The following is a 17,477-nucleotide window of genomic DNA, read 5'->3' as shown; positions in this document are numbered from 1 at the left end:
TTCATTCTTTTAAAAATAAACAAATTCATGCAATTCTTGATTTAACAAAAGATTTTTGGAATGATGAATGTAATTTATAACTTTTAGTTAATTCTAAATATAAAAATTTAATGAAAATACCTAGAGTTTTTTTTCCAACAGTTAGATGGATTATATAGTGAGTTTTTGAATTTGACTTTTCAATATAGAAATAAATATGCATTCTATTTAAAAGTAGTTTATATGGGTCATTAGGTATAATCAAGTGCAAACAGTTGCGATTTTTCGTAAAGTTTTTGGTTTTTTTTTTTTAAAAATCAAACGGTTGTATCTATTCATTGTAGAGTTGTGTCTTTTAACTATATTTTATTCAAATTAGTACAAGTTACTTTGACGAAAAAACTATATTTTATTTATATTTTTTCATCACAACTTTTTGTTCTAATAGATGTGTGACGTCACTGATGCTTAAATAGTCATGTCTTTTGAACTCTCTTTATATTTGTCTTTTCATCAGTAACTAACAAGTTTGTTGAAACAATTTTTTCATTTTATGTTGAATCTAAATAATTGAATCTTAATATCTAATATTCAACGTTATTCTATAATCTAACTAAAATTTTAGAAATGATTATAGCAATAGAGAAATTTAATACAATTTAATATAGAATTTACGGTTGCGTCTATTTATCGTAACTTTTCTTTAAAAAATACTTTAATATTTAAAAATAATAATAACAATTTGTGACTTTTTGTAGTATTTTTTGTGAAAAAAAAATTTATTTGTTTTCTTAAACTCAAACAATTGTATATGTTCATTGTAGAGTTGTGTCTTTTCACTATATTTTATTCATATTTTTTCATCTCAACTTTTCGTTCTAACAGGTGTGTCTATTTAAATAGTCATGTCTTTTCAACTTTCTATATTTTTGTCTCTTCATCAATAAATAACAAATCATTGTTCCTTGAAACAATTTTCTGTTTTATGTTGAATCTAAATAATTGAATATTAATATCTAATATTCTATAATATAACTAAAATTTTAGAAATGATGATAGCAATATAAAAAATTTAATAAAATTTACTATAGAATTTACAGTTGCGTCTATTTATTGTAACTTTTCATTAAAAACTATTTTAATATTTAAAATTTATTTTATTTTGTTAATAAAAGTTGTGTATTTTAATTTTAATTTTTCTTTGATACATTTTTATTCATTATTAAATATATTTTTAACTATAATTATTTAATAGAAAATTATATTTACTCACTACAACCATTAGTTCAGTATTCTTAGTTAGGATCACTTTTTCATAATTTTCATATAATATTATATATATTTATAATACTTTAAACAATGTTTTTTGCAGTTGCGTCTATAAGTTTTCATTTTGATGGTTATGTTTTTACTAACTGTTTATGTTTAATGTTTATGTATTCAAACTATTCTATTACATTCAAATGATTTCATAATGCATAATTTTAAATTTATTTACTTTTTTCTAAAATATTTTCCTGTGATATCGCGGGTGGGTCTGAGTCCTAGTATTATAAATAACTAAAATGAATTTCAAATTCAGATCCTGTATACTAAGTAACTATATTAGTACAAAATCAAAACAGTCAACAATATGATATTTATAACAACTAATAAATTGTTTCTTAATATATCTACCAAGTATAACAAACATTTTTCCTTGATCATAGCTCTAAATGTATTTTTAAAAATTAGGAATTGTTATCTTATTTACCTAAACTACTAACCAAATCTTTCAGAGTAATTTTAGGAACTATAACTATTAAGAAAAATATATTTTTAATAATGAAAGATTTTCCTATAAACCTAAATCGTGACAGCTTGCTAATAATATTTAGATTCATTAGTATCTCAAAAATTCGAATATCATAAATTTCCAAAATTATTAATTCAAAATATATACTAATTGATGTATTTTTGCGTTTATCCAAACAAATAAACGTAATTTTGCCAATTGATATATACTAATGACCAATTTTGCCAGTGATGTATTTTTGGCGTTTATCCAAAGAAATAAACAAAATTAAGAAGACGATGTGAGAGGTATATAGAGATAACAAAGGACTTTGTTATCAATCTACTTATTAAAGGTTGTCATATATACCATTTTATCATCATGTCTTTCTGATTGTGTGAACTGGTCATCTATGCCAATATGATCATTTCATTCATTCCTCCCTCCAATATATATGAACAAGCTTTGCGGTAATTATTATTATTTTTATTTTTTTGCGAATAACTCGATCTTGAATATGCTAGAGGAATGTACTAGAGTATTCTCAAGGCAAAATGGCTATAAACTTAGGCAAATTCAAATTGAACAGAACAAATACCAACATCTTCTTGGATTTCCAACATCAACGAGTTCTTAGACTTAGCAGAAACAATCTCACCGAACATGAATTTCATCAGAGAAAGTTAGAAGAATCAAACCTAGTCCTTCTGAAGCACTATAACCTTAATTCCGGAACAACCAGCCCCACTGCATCGAACATAAGATAACTGAGGCAAATATGCCTATAAGAGTTTCTAAGGGTTTAAGCAACTCGATACCAGCTTTGAAATTGCAGGTGGCAAGCTGGAAGGGGAAAATTATTGTCACGAGTCAAAGAACAAACAGACACATGAGTATAATGATGGATAGAAGGAAATAAGCATTAAGTAAGATGATGGACCATAAGATTATCCTTTTAGAGTGCGTAGAAATCAACAACAACAAAAAAAACAACAGCAATGCATTAAAAGGTTATATGCACAAAACGACCAAAGACGGATATCCCTCCTCTTAGTCCTCATCTTCATCATCATAATCTTCTTCTTCTTCATCTTCTTCTTCTTCTAGGCTGCGGATGCAAATACGCATATGCTTCAACAAAAACCTCGGATCGAAGAGATAGTCAGGAACTAACATAAAGTCCATCTTCGGAATTTGGAAGCTCACTTCCTGTAATTTATTCATCTTCGAAGATGTAAATGTCATAGTGTTACCTGCCGTCGAGTAGGATATATCATAGGAAAACTTTCCAACTCCTGGAGAAGGAGGTGCTATACAGTTCACAGTAAAATACATTCCTTGTGGTTCCTTGAAACACTGAACCACAACTAATGGACCATCCGCATATTCCTGAAGGACCGAAATCTTCGTCTCAATGTCCAGGTATACATGATGGGAATAGCCATACCTGAAACGTTTGTTAGTGTCCTTGTGATTAGCAGCGTAATGACTGTAGAGATTCTTGTACACGCTGGAGTAGTTGCAGTTCAGTGCAGGACAGTAGCACAGAACGAAGCTGCATTTCTTCTTGTGGGCTAATTCTTTGCCATAAGAGATCGTCTCGTTACAACCATGTTTGGCGTTTGGGCAAGGGAAAATGATTGCTTTAACAACTTTCTCCATTATTCTGCATCGATTGATACCAATGGGCAAACTGCAGGAAGGGCATATGTGCCTCAGTTTTGTGCAGCAAGAAGAACAAGCTATGTGTCCATTGTCACACTGAAAATAATAACCACACAGAGTTAGTTACTAGGATTATAATTTACAAGTCAATGAAACTAGAACTAAATACAAAGCATATACAAATGTAAAACTAGTAACTCATACAAATGTTATCTGGGAAGGACAATCATCCATTAGGTTTCGTAAAGAAAAATATATTCACAAGACTCGTTTGCTTTGAAAAAATGTTCTTTATGAATCATTGTTAAGAAATCAACATCGAACCATCGTTATGAACTTCATCGATGTTAACCACATGTAAGGGAAATTAACATCTAGCTAATCACAATTATCCTTAAAGATTCACATATGTTTCTTTCATCAACAAAAACCGGGGCTACAGTCACACATGACCACATACATACATGACTACAGTCTTCATTTCCTTCAATTATCATCTTCCTTATCCAACGTTTTACCCAAAAAATCATTCAACCACACAGTTTTTGAAATTCTGAAATCATCAAATCACTAGAATTACTGTAGTCTTCTAAGGCATGGATTTCAACCTAATCACTCTCATCCTAAAACCACAGCAGTCTCCAAAATAACTATAAACCAACCAGGAAGAAGTAGTAGTAGTAGTAACAAACACCTGAAAGATATGATCCGTGAGTGCATCACAGCAAACAGGACAATCGAGAAGATCGAGCTCGAACAACTTCCCAGGCCGTACCACCAAATCTCCTCCACCATCAGTCTCACATTCTTCTTCAAAAACTAAGAGAACTCGTTGCCTCCTTCGGCCGCTGCTCGACGCTTCTCCACCGAAGGATTGGATCTTCTTTTTAACCACCACGGTGTAACGATGTTTGACGTTTGAGACAATGACTGCTTCAACAACTCTCTCCATTCTTCTACATCGATACTTACCAATAGGCAAAGTGCAAGCAAAGCATTTTTTCACAGCAAGAAGGGCACGCTACATGTCCATTGTCACACTGAGACAAACAAAACTCCGATTACAAACTCATATAAAAGCAAGGATTTTGTAGCTAATTCACTGTAATCAACAAAAGCTAAAGTCCCATTTGACAATATCTTCCTGGGTAGAGTGGTGAAAGTAAGAAGAGAAAGATACCTGAAAGATACGCACTACAAGAAAACATGCATTTTGGGACTCCAGTTTGTGACTATTTTTTTGGTCACAAAAAAGAGCAACCCTTATGTGACTACTTTAAGACGTATAAACGACTACAGTATAAACGGTCAGAAAAATGTTGCTTATTAACAACGATATAAAGTGGTCACACAACAGTCTCATCTTAGCAACTAGATTGTGACTTGTTTGCGACGAAAATTTTTTGGTCGCGAAGTAATCACAATTTGAGACCGATGTGCGACTACTGTTTTAGTATGTAAAATAGTCGCAAATTAGTTGCAAATGTACAACTCTTTTTGCGACTAACACTTAAAGAATTTGCGACTAACACCTGATTTAGCTACTAATTTGAGACTATTTACCCACTCTCGATTTTTTAAAAATCAAAATTTCACATTTGAGATTTATTTACATGTTTAGTTATACGTATATGCTTTGATTTGATTGAACTTAGTTATAATAACTTTGTCAAAATCTTAAATATCAATGTTTAGAAACAAAACATGTATAAGGTTCAAATCTAAGTTAAGTGTTACATGTTCTTTTTATGAGAATGTTTAGGAATTTAGAAAATTTTCAAAACTAAGGTGTGAAAACAAAGTTTTGCTAATTTTTACTTCATATATCTACTATATACTACTAACATGAGTGACTTATAGTAACAGTTTTAACCATTATGTGTAGAATTCAAGATTTTGTTTTGTGATGTATATCAAATCGTCACAAAATAGTTACAATTCACGACGATTTTGCCACTTGTTTGGGACTTGTGTTATATGTCACTATTTTACTACTTTTTAATGACGAGTTTGCGACTTATTTTGCGACCGTGTATAATAATTTATGATATAGTCGCAAGTATGTCACAAACTAACATCGATTGTGCTACTATATTGTGACTACTTTACTACTTTTTATTAAATCTTGGAATTTTAATTTCCAAACTCACATTATATAATGTTAATATGTTAAGTTTCTAGATTGGGTTGAACTAATATATACACAAAAATCTCTATAGAACTCTTGTTCTCAATGTTTTAACAAAATATTTGTATTTTATATTACATGTACAAGTGTTACATGTGATTTCAGTAGTGAGTTGTTAGTTTTGCATCTTATGATTTCAGTGGTGAATTGTTAGTTTTGCATCTTATAAAACTAACTTATCAAAACATTGTTTTATTTTTTTTAACTGATATATATATATATATATATATTTCAAATTAAAATTCAACACTTAAATTTTCACAAAAAATATAATCATTGAAAGCCTAAATTTAATTAATTATTGTGAAATATACAGTACTTCCTAAAATAAATAAAATAAACACTATTAGCTTATTTATAATATTCATGGATTATTTCTATTTTTCCTTAGTTAAGATAAATTGATAAGAATGTTTATAAGAGTGTTCTTGGATTTTATTCACTTTAAAAGAAGAAAGCTTCTGATTGGCTGATACATAAAGATAAGGATTGCAATCATCCACCATTGAATTAATTAGATCCAACGGTCCATATCTTCTCCTTCTATTCCCCTTTCTCTCTTATTTTCCTCCTTGTCTCGTTTCTTCAAAGTTCTACATTTTTCGATAAGGTGGTCAATTTAGACACAACGAACACAAATCAACTAACCCATTCACCTTTATCCTTCATCTACCAATCGATTCTTCTTTTCTCACATTTTCCCCCAGATCTCAAAGCTTCCGCCTTCACGGCTTCATCACCACTAGATCTCGGAGCTTCCGTCGCTCACCACCACCACCAACCACACTTAGAAGCTTCTGCCGTCCTTCACCACATCATATCTCGAAGCTTCTGTTCTCGTTCACACCAACAGATCTCAAAGCTTTCGCCATCCTCCACCACCAGATCTCGAATCCTCCGTCATTACTCCGTCTCGAGCGTACTCCTCTCTGCCGACACGTTACCAATCTCCCTCTCCTTTTCCTCCACCGCCTGAAAAACTCGTCGCCGGCAAGCTTTTCACGGGCCATCCACAACGTCGATACTATACACATGTATATTTTTTATGTATATATGCACATGTATATATCGAAATTAATATTTATATTTAATAAAGAAAAATCATTTCTGTAATTTATTTATTCAAATGAAAAATGATGTGAGGCAAAATGTATATACGCACATGTATATTTCGAAATTAATATTTAATAAAGAAAAATCATTAGTGTAATTTATTTATTAATATAAAAAATAATGTGAGACAAAATAAACTAAATTAAAATAAAATAATATAATATAAAATAATATATATATATTTTTTGTGAATTAACCTCGGAATGTCACAAAATAATCACTAAAGTTTTAGTCACAATTTAGTCTCTAAGTAGGACTATAATAGTTAGTCTTAATGTAGTCGCTGATATACGATCCCTTTTTATTGTTACTATTCAGTCGCATATTTGCGACTATTTTGTCACTTTCTAAATTTGCGACCAATTATTAGCGACCATCTCATTTAGTTTCAAGTTAGTCTCAAATAGCTATTTTGTGACAATTTTGTGACGCTTTTGATGGTCCCAAAATACATGTTTTCTTGTAGTGACGGTTCGTGAGTGTGACACAACAAATGGGACAGTCGAGAAGATCTAACTCGAACAACGTCCCCCATCGTTCCACTTCCACCGCATCTTCTTCACCACCATCTGGGATTACGGATTGAGCAATGGAAGGTACTTGTTGCCTCTTTGGGCGGCTGCTCGACGCTTCTCCGACCATGGTATCGGAATCTGGAGCTCGTAAGTCTGGATTTCCGATCGGAATCGCTTAAACAGATTTTATATAGGTCGCTTTTGTTACTAAGTGTGGAATTTGATAGGTCGCTTTTGTTGCTATTATGTAAACAGATTGAGTAAAACCCTAGTGTTTCCGTTTTATGTTTTTCCCGCTGAGACGTTTGCTATTACTTTCATTTTTAATAAGTTCCGAATGTTTTAGGAAAATAAATAGTAAATGACAGTTGTGTAATATTGGAAATCTAATACTCCCTCCGTTTCAAAATATAAGATGTTTTAAGCAAAACACGCAGATTAAGAAGACTTTACTTTTAATAAGTTCAACCAATCAGAAACAATACTGTATAATATAAACTACTAAACTAATTTAAAAGTTGCATTGAAATTTGAAAACATCCTATATTATGAAACAACAAACTTCTCTAAAACATCCTATATTTTGAAACGGAAGAAGTATATACTTGGGAGAAGAAGTGTTACTATCACCTAGGGAATTACCAAATACTTGTATGCTATTGGTACTTTGAAAGTTTGAATACATCGATTCTGCTTAATATATTTTGATTTTGGTTGGTTCAATTTTTTCAATCAAAGTTTTTACTTTTTACTTGTTCGACTTTAAGAAAATAAGTTGGAAAAAGTGGAAAAACTGGTAGAAATGTTGCTAAAGTTTATAAAAGCTTTCTCTGTTTGTAAGAGAATTTCAGACAAGAAATTATTATTTTCTGTAGTAAAAAATTATAGAGTTACAAGCGTAAAAAATTAATATTAATACTTAATAGTAAAAAATTATTATCACCCTACAATAGTAAAAAATTACTTCAGATGTACTCTCCCATAATTGATAAACCTGAATGCTCCTATCTGTTCTGTCTTCTATGAAAATCGTGTTGCTCTTTTACTTACAATCAGTGTACATATTGAAAAGTCCAAAACTGCGACGCTACAAAACGGGTGCATAAGATGATAGGTTCAAAGACAAAATCTCTTATGTCCTGTGCATCTGCAGCTTTTGCGGTTAATGATACAAAATGAGACGACTGGACAGAGTTGTGTCTGAAGCTTCACTTACTTCTTTTCATGTTGATGTTTTGTATTCATACTCATATACTAGAAGTACTGTATTGCCATTTCACGTCTATCACCATTCACCAAATGTTGTCATGCCATTTTAACCTCATCGCTTCAATTTATGGGAACAACTTTGGCTATGCCAATATGACCAGCTAATCTAGTCCACACTGAAAAGATATTTCAGACCAGGAATAATAACCTCACTAGCAGAGTACATTATAGTTTGGCCCCTGACTTTATAAGCAATGAGTAAATTTATTCTTCAAAAAGCCATAAAACTACAAAAAGCCAATGAATCATCAGCCAAAAACATTATGCATCACGGATTGGGATTTATAGTGTCCTCCAAGACCTGGGGAGCTTCTTCTTAATTGGTTTTGCTTTGACATCAGAGCTAATTGAAATTTCTAGAGATTGAAAAGAAAACAACACAGCTGAGAAAATGTTGATAAAGTAGACCAAATCGAATTGAACAAAACAAATACCAGCAGATGCATCATCTAGGATCCTTTTCGGACATCAATGAAACATATGAGCTAACTTCAATGCAACAGGTACATGGTGCACATGAACCATCGCCTAGATTAACAGTCACACGTGTGCTTGAAGTTAAAGCCGTCGGAACTCAACCTAGTATACTTAATCCCGAACCCGATGTTTTCAGGGCCGGGCAGCGCCATTCCGTGGGCTTTGGCCCTAATTGACATGCCTAGTTGAAACTCTGTTTTAGTTAAAAAAGTTTGTAGTTGAATCTTTCTGCTTATTTTGATTGAGGTCCTGTTCGTTTCTCCATTCAGATGATTCATTTGAATGGAGATGAAAAATGATGTTCGTTTTTGACAATTTAACGAACTATTTAGATGGATCACCCAAAAAATTTGAAAAATATGACTGACTCTGATTTAGTAGAATGGAGGTACAAAAGCTTACATAGCCATCAACATCTTCCCTTAGCAACAGTCACGTTTACGCTTAGATCCATGTAATTCTTTAGTTTCAGTTTAATAATATAGGGTTCCCCGTTTTCTTACCAAAAAAAAAAAAAAAATCCTTACATAGCCATAAAAGAACTTACGACATGAAAACACGAACCATGACAGCCAAATCAAACCAAAGCTTAAGATCCTTCCATCGAAGTCCATAAACCACACAGGCTCCTACCCTGTTTATGTTTATAGTTATTTTTTTCCTTTAAAAACGTTATTTTAAATATATAAAAGAGCCTCACTGGAATTTGATGATAATTAAATTATCTTATATAATATGAGAAAGTTTTTCTCAACTTTTGCTAAGAAGATGACACTTGGCCTATTATCTATCTAACACTTGTATATTTTTGTTGTTTGGACCTAATTAACTAAATTCATTTATACTTTGGACCTAATTTACTAAAAGCCCATAAAACAAAAAAAAACTCTTAACATTTCCTTCTTCCCTTCTTCAATTAGACCTTTCCAATCTAAACCCACCATTTATCAGTTTGTGGTTTCATCCTAAAAACAATCTGATTATAGGTTATTTTGACATTATAAAAATATGTTTCAATCTTATGTATGATTCACAGCAAGAACGGATTCTAAATTATGTCAAAAATTTATTTATGGGTTTCCATCTTATAAATGATTCATAAGCAAGAAAGGAATCTAAATTATGTTAGATTGTAGATGTTTACGTGTTCTCAAAATTATCTTATAAATTCATAAATTTTTGAGTAAAATTTTAATTTCTGAGTATCCATTACTGGGTTTAGTTTCTGGAGTTTAATCCTATATAATCTAATGGTGGGATGTTTTATGTAAGTAATTTGATAATTGCTTACTTATTTATTCCCCATTAGATATTACCTATTTGTTTTCCATAATATTAGAATTCAATCAGTTTTCCATAAAATTAAATTTGAGTCCCTAATTGCTCTCATTTTAAGAGATTTTTTCAGTCATGATTATTTAATTTCAGTCATTAGGTTCCTATGAAGAATTATATTATTTTTATATATTTTCCATATTTCAATAGGTATTCTTGAATAATTTTAAATATTTTTTTTGCAGGTTATCATGTTTATTGTTTGCATTAAAAATGCATCAGAAAAATATAATGTGAGAATGTTTGACAAATTTACTTATTCATTAGAGTGTTTATGTATGTATTTCCTAATCTCCATGGACCGGTCCGGCAATTTTGGATGACCTATGCCACTTTGTTTTTAAGAAACCATTTTCATTATCGTAAATAAAATAATAAGAATAGTAATATAAAAAATTATTTTCATAAGATAGTTTCTAAGTCCATAAACCGAAATATGTTCGTTTTGCTTGCTCACATTTTTTTGTCTTTTCAATGTTTTCATATTTATTTAAATATTTATACAAATTGGATATATCTACATGAAAAATATATGTTTTTCTTATATAAAACTTGAACTTATAAAAAAAATCTAATAATAACTGAACTTATAATTTTATTTTTTTCTACATAAAAGAAAAAAAAACTTCTGGTCTAAAGTATGCGGGTTCCAAAAAATTTGATGCCATAATGCTTGGCTTCATTTCCTTCTTCCCTTCTTCAATTAGACCTTTCCAATCTAAACCCACCATTTATCAGTTTGTGGTTTCATCCTAAAAACAATCTGATTATAGGTTATTTTGACATTATAAAAATATGTTTCAATCTTATGTATGATTCACAGCAAGAACGGATTCTAAATTATGTCAAAAATTTATTTATGGGTTTCCATCTTATAAATGATTCATAAGCAAGAAAGGAATCTAAATTATGTTAGATTGTAGATGTTTACGTGTTCTCAAAATTATCTTATAAATTCATAAATTTTTGAGTAAAATTTTAATTTCTGAGTATCCATTACTGGGTTTAGTTTCTGGAGTTTAATCCTATATAATCTAATGGTGGGATGTTTTATGTAAGTAATTTGATAATTGCTTACTTATTTATTCCCCATTAGATATTACCTATTTGTTTTCCATAATATTAGAATTCAATCAGTTTTCCATAAAATTAAATTTGAGTCCCTAATTGCTCTCATTTTAAGAGATTTTTTCAGTCATGATTATTTAATTTCAGTCATTAGGTTCCTATGAAGAATTATATTATTTTTATATATTTTCCATATTTCAATAGGTATTCTTGAATAATTTTAAATATTTTTTTTGCAGGTTATCATGTTTATTGTTTGCATTAAAAATGCATCAGAAAAATATAATGTGAGAATGTTTGACAAATTTACTTATTCATTAGAGTGTTTATGTATGTATTTCCTAATCTCCATGGACCGGTCCGGCAATTTTGGATGACCTATGCCACTTTGTTTTTAAGAAACCATTTTCATTATCGTAAATAAAATAATAAGAATAGTAATATAAAAAATTATTTTCATAAGATAGTTTCTAAGTCCATAAACCGAAATATGTTCGTTTTGCTTGCTCACATTTTTTTGTCTTTTCAATGTTTTCATATTTATTTAAATATTTATACAAATTGGATATATCTACATGAAAAATATATGTTTTTCTTATATAACACTTGAACTTATAAAAAAAATCTAATAATAACTGAACTTATAATTTTATTTTTTTCTACATAAAAGAAAAAAAAAACTTCTGGTCTAAAGTATGCGGGTTCCAAAAAATTTGATGCCATAATGCTTGGCTTCATTTGCTTACCCTATGGGTTGGGCCTCGGTCCGGGCCTTGAACCATATTTTATATTTACTCTAGGGTTGTTGTGTTTGTTGATTATATTAATACTACTACCTCATGAAAAAATGAACTATCATGATTTAATATATTCAACATCACTACAAGAAATATGCGTATTTTTAGCACACGAAAAAACGCTATCATTTCGTTTTGATAGCGATTTTGTAAATGTTGTCTTTGTCGGTGCCATCTTAGAGGGTGTACAAACGATATCATTTTTTCCTTTGCTATTATTTGTCTCTCTATAATAGTGCATTATTATCGCTATATTAAGATTATTAGTAGCATTTTAAAATTACTATATTATAATTAACAGTGTATAAAGTAGACTAAAACTTCTTCTTATAAGACGATGCATATGAGTCTCTCCATTGTAAATTTAGTTTGTGATGTTACTATCATATGCTTAAAAAAATCATGTTGTTAAGATTGTGATGTCTTTTTATATCAATTAATTNATTGTGATGTCTTTTTATATCATAGCATGATATGAGTTGCATTTTTCTATATTAATTAATTTGACTTCTATAGTTGTGACTTGTGAGTAATATATGCTAATTGTATATTGGTATCATTTTTTAGGAATCTTAGTATCAAATAGCTTTAGATTAACCATCTTAAAAATAAAAGATCAACTAATATTCTCATAACATTTTCCACTTTCACATATAATATTTTACTTCCTAAGACACTTTTTTATTATGACATTTGATATTATAATATTCTGCGGTTTTTCTTCTAAATAGGTACGAGAAAATAAATATTTGTTTTATTCAATTGCATTTATGATAAAGCTAAAAAGACAGATCTAAACAATCATTTCGGCGATGGAACAAAACTATTGCATTTTTATACTACACCAAAACTTAGAGTAATTTTTTATAACTTTATTTACTTGGATTCATTTTCATTATTAAAATTTCGTAAAAAAATTTTAATTTGTATTAGAATGTATAAAGAATAAATTATATTGAGGGATGTGATTGCATTTTTTACCTCACCAAAAATTAGCTGGTAAAATATATTTATTAAGTTCATTGTTGTTTACCTAAATTTCATATTTAGATTGTATTCATGTAAGTTATTTTCCAAAATTTTCATGTTTTTGTAGATGTCAGTGGTAATATAATTTGTGCAAACGCAAGAAAGAAAATAAAAAGATGGAGAATGCTTAATATGTCTTGAAAGTCTAAAGAGAGAAAAAACCATAAACACACTACTATGTAATCAAAAATTTCTCTACATGTTGAAATACTCTAATACTACATATAAAAGGAAAATTTAAGTAACACTAAACAAAAGAACCCAAAAAATATTGAAATGATCAGTATATTTTAAAAATCATTAAAATAACAATTGCTGAGTAAACAAATAAAAGAACTATAATATCCAAATTACTAAAATTCAAAAACAATGTAAGCTAAATCCGTGCGTAGCACGGAATGACTTCTAGTATATCTATATTTTAGATCGAAAATCAATTAGTACCCTTTTTAAAATCATATTTGATGTGTCAGCGTAGTTATTGTTTCAGTCTAGAAGATAGATGAAACAACACTCTTACAAGAATCGGAGAATAACTTTTTAATGCGTCCCTTTCAACAATTGTGTATAAAACAAACTAAGTGAAAGGCTGTAAAAACTTCGAAAAAAAAAGAGAGAGTTAAAACGTGTTTCTATATTTGAAATTGGCTTTGGTGGATTAACGACTAGGTGTGCACGATGAACTAAAACCTTTTAAGTCACACACACTTGGCACCAAAATCTTTCTGCTTATTGTGAACTTGTGATTGAATCTTGAGTGGAAATCATCATCATTAAGAGAGGAGTAGTAATTTTCTTCCTACTCTTTTTTTTTTGTTTTTTGTTTGGTTCGATTGTCTTTTTCAATGTATATCTATTGATGTGAGACAACGTACGATCATTATTGAAATGTTTTTATAAAATAACGACTAGCTAACGAGGTCAATGAGGGTGAACGTGTCTTGTGGCAACGATACTTACACTTGATGTATATATAATTTTGTCTTCGGATAATAAGAAAATTGTTTAAAGGCCACGGCGTGTTAGTGGATATTATTATTACACAGTATCTAAACGTCAATGGTAGGTTAATATTATTAGTTGTGTCGATTAGCATTTAACAATATACTTGATTATGTTTAAAATGCATATAACTTATACGTTACTTAATTAACCCAATGTGATATAACGTTCAAGTTGGCCGTGTTACGTACTGTAGAGAAAGAAAAAAAAAGCTAGCTGCTTCTTTAAAAAGTTAAGACGTGTTTTCTGTTTTTGAATTCGAATTGTTGTTTTTTGTGGATCGACGAGTAGATAGATGTCTACGATGAAAGAACCTTATTTCAAGGCATGATGCGGTGCACCAAACCTCTCTGTTAATAATTACTCATAAATAGACGATATTAGTGAGTTTTTGACGTGTGACACCTTTCTTTTCTTCTTAAAAGTGATCTAAAACCCTTTAATTTCCGTTAATTTTTCTTGCGGTTAAAAGAAAGAAATAAATGTCGTCAAGTTAATATGTTTTGACGTGTGATTCAACTCGCAAGAACTGAGCTACTAAAGCGAATGTATCAGCAGTCACGTTCATAATCATAAACTTGGTATCCAATGATCTCAATGCTAATTGGCTAGTAATTTTAGTAAGTTTTTAGCGTGTGGAACTAAAATTTCTTCTTTTGTTTTTAGATGTAAACAAACTTGAGAGAGTTAAGAAACTAAAAGTAAAGAATAAAAGATACGACGCAACAAGTTAAACTAAAGTCTCCTACTCATCTCATTAAACAGAGATGTTAAGATTTTCCTATAAATACATCACATCTGTGGTTTTGTCTAATACATTAGAGCAAGCACATCATAATTAATACATTAGAGAAAAAGAATTAAGAAGAAAAACAAATGGACAAGCCAACAAGTTTCGAAACACTTCCGCTAGATCTACAAATGGACATTCTGTCACGGCTGCCTCTGAAATCCTTGGTGAAATGCATTGTCATCTCGAAGCAATGGGCCTCTCTTATCCGTGGGGAAGACTTCAAAAATCTTTACTTGAGGAGATCATCGACAAGGCCTCGACTGATGTTCTGGGTAAAGCGATCTTTACCCCATCCACCTGAACATGAGGCGTTGTGGTATCACTCTGTTTATGATCAAGAGGAAAAACTTATGTATAGCCGATATGACAAGGAGGTGTTGTGTCACTCTGTTTATCAAGAGGAGGAACCATTGTTGTCCTCTGGTCAACAACAGTTGCGTATCCCTCGTGAGCCAATGGGCTCTAGAGTTTCTCAACCCGTCCGAGGTTTGATCTGTCTACAGTTGAATACTAAGTTTGTGATTTGCAATCCGGGTACGAAAATGTTTCGGACTTTACCGGAGATCCAAGCGAATGAAAGAAAAACCATAGATTCTTTTTTCGGATACGATGAAGCTTCGAAGGTATTCAAGGTTTTATGTGTAACATGGTGGAAACAGTCTAGGAGATATCAGATTTGCACGGTGGGATCCGGTGGAGAAACTTGGAGACGGATCAAATGCAAGCGTGATCATGAACCATATACTGAAGGACTATTTAAAGGAGGGGTTTTGTACTATGGAGCTCATGACACCAATAGTGACAAATCTCTGATCATGTGCTTCAACTTAACGTCTGAAAACTTTAGTGTCATTGATTTACCTAAGCAAATTAACTTTACTCGTCGTGGTTGGGACGTGGTGAATTACAATGGGAAAATTGCCGTATCTATTATGGTTGACGAATACACTGGACTTTTGAGAATATGGGCTAGAAATGAAATAGGAGTCTGGTTAAAAGAAGACATTGTGGTTTCTGGTTGGAAAGAAACTATTGAAAATAGGAGGTGGATAGAAACTGTTGAAAATAGGAGGTGGTTTCGTTTCATAGGTACCATTGGAACAAAAGAACTTGTTTTCGCACCAGACAGTTTTGTTGATGAAGCACCCACTGTGCTGTATTACAATACAGAAACGCAAAAACTCAGAAGGTTTAAGATTGAACACTTGTTTAATGGTCCTCCACTGATAGGTTTTTGCACTTTCTTGGATCATGTTGATAGTACTTGGCTTATGTGAATAATCTTGTCTGTTTTTCAAGTAGTACTGGTCTGGTCTTATTGGGATTGTTGTCATATTTTATTTTATGCTAAAAAATAATGTTGTCTCTCGAGTGATATATAATTAATACTATTTGGGATTGTTAATTCTTTGTCGTTATCAAAAACATGTTTGATTGCCACTTAATATACCATTTCCAAGATGTTTCAAGTGATGGTTTAATACAAAACAAGAAACAGAGGAACCAAGGTGCGAAATCCAAGGGCCACTAGTGTTTAACTCTCAAATTCATCCATTATTACCATTATTACCAAGACAAATTAAATTATAATCTTCAACATCATAACCATTTCAAAACTGTTTTTAAGTGATATGGTTTTCATACAGACGAAATATGGTGTACTAGAAACAATCACACCATGTTTTATTCCCAAATCCCTAACATGATAATTGATAAGTCTCCTTCATTTCAGTACTTGGGGTCGGAGAAGAAGCCATTGATAGATGGCATGATTTGAGGAGCTTTGTTGCGCACAAACTTCCTCAGACCGTGCTCCGCGTACCTCTCTCCTTCTGCGTGGTTGTCAAGTATACCAGCCGTCCTATTCTCCTTTGTCACCCTAATATATACACGTACCAGTTTCACTTCCACATGTTAATATACACCCAAATCAACCTTTCATACAATAGGACATGCTAGCTAGATAGAGAAAAAAAAATTATATATACAAATGTAAATAGGTCATGAACGAATAACTCGATTAATCATTGGTCAAGAGACCTCATGATTAGTGACAGTATGTATATATATGTACCTGACTTCAGGGTTGGTGGAGATGTTCCTAACAAGCTGCATCCCGCAAATTCCAACAGCAACTCCCACTGCAGCAAACAGTGGATACACCTATAATCCCACACACAAACCAATCAGTTTGAGATCAATATTTTTCAGATCAAACGGCTAGAGATGACATGGTTTCTACTTTCTATCTCATATACAGATTAGATCTATAGACACTAGACAGCCGCAAAACCCTAATTCGTTGGACATGTTCCAAAATCACACAAACCAAAACAGATCAGTGCTTAACTCTCATTAAATAACGATTTCTAACTGATTTAAAAAAAGCCAGATCGCTTTAATAAATACTTTTAAGTAACGCGCATGCAAGGGTTAGAAAAGAAGATGAAAAAAAGCTCAAATGAGATCTGTG

General features: G+C 31.1%; 2 protein-coding genes across 2 annotated transcripts; one reads left to right on the top strand and one right to left on the bottom strand.

Moving 5' to 3' along the window:
• LOC104789677 (E3 ubiquitin-protein ligase SINA-like 1) lies at positions 2,834-7,361 on the bottom strand (the record flags this gene model as incomplete). The annotated part of the gene is given in 6 exon segments (XM_010515338.1): positions 2,834-3,364; positions 3,367-3,396; positions 4,113-4,422; positions 4,424-4,458; positions 4,599-4,612; positions 7,190-7,361. Coding segments are annotated over 6 exon segments (1,092 nt in total), but the record flags the coding sequence as incomplete, so codon positions are not given.
• LOC104787779 (putative F-box protein At1g70960) lies at positions 15,048-16,443 on the top strand. The gene has a single exon (XM_010513411.2). It carries the CDS (start codon positions 15,088-15,090, stop codon positions 16,279-16,281), a length of 1,194 nt encoding a protein of 397 aa, XP_010511713.1. The 5' UTR covers positions 15,048-15,087; the 3' UTR covers positions 16,282-16,443.

This window comes from Camelina sativa, chromosome 5 (genome assembly GCF_000633955.1).
Source record: "Camelina sativa cultivar DH55 chromosome 5, Cs, whole genome shotgun sequence".
Classification (NCBI taxonomy): domain Eukaryota; kingdom Viridiplantae; phylum Streptophyta; class Magnoliopsida; order Brassicales; family Brassicaceae; genus Camelina; species Camelina sativa.
The sequence above is the reverse complement of the archived record's forward strand: the minus strand, read 5'-3'. Positions and strand labels throughout refer to the sequence as shown.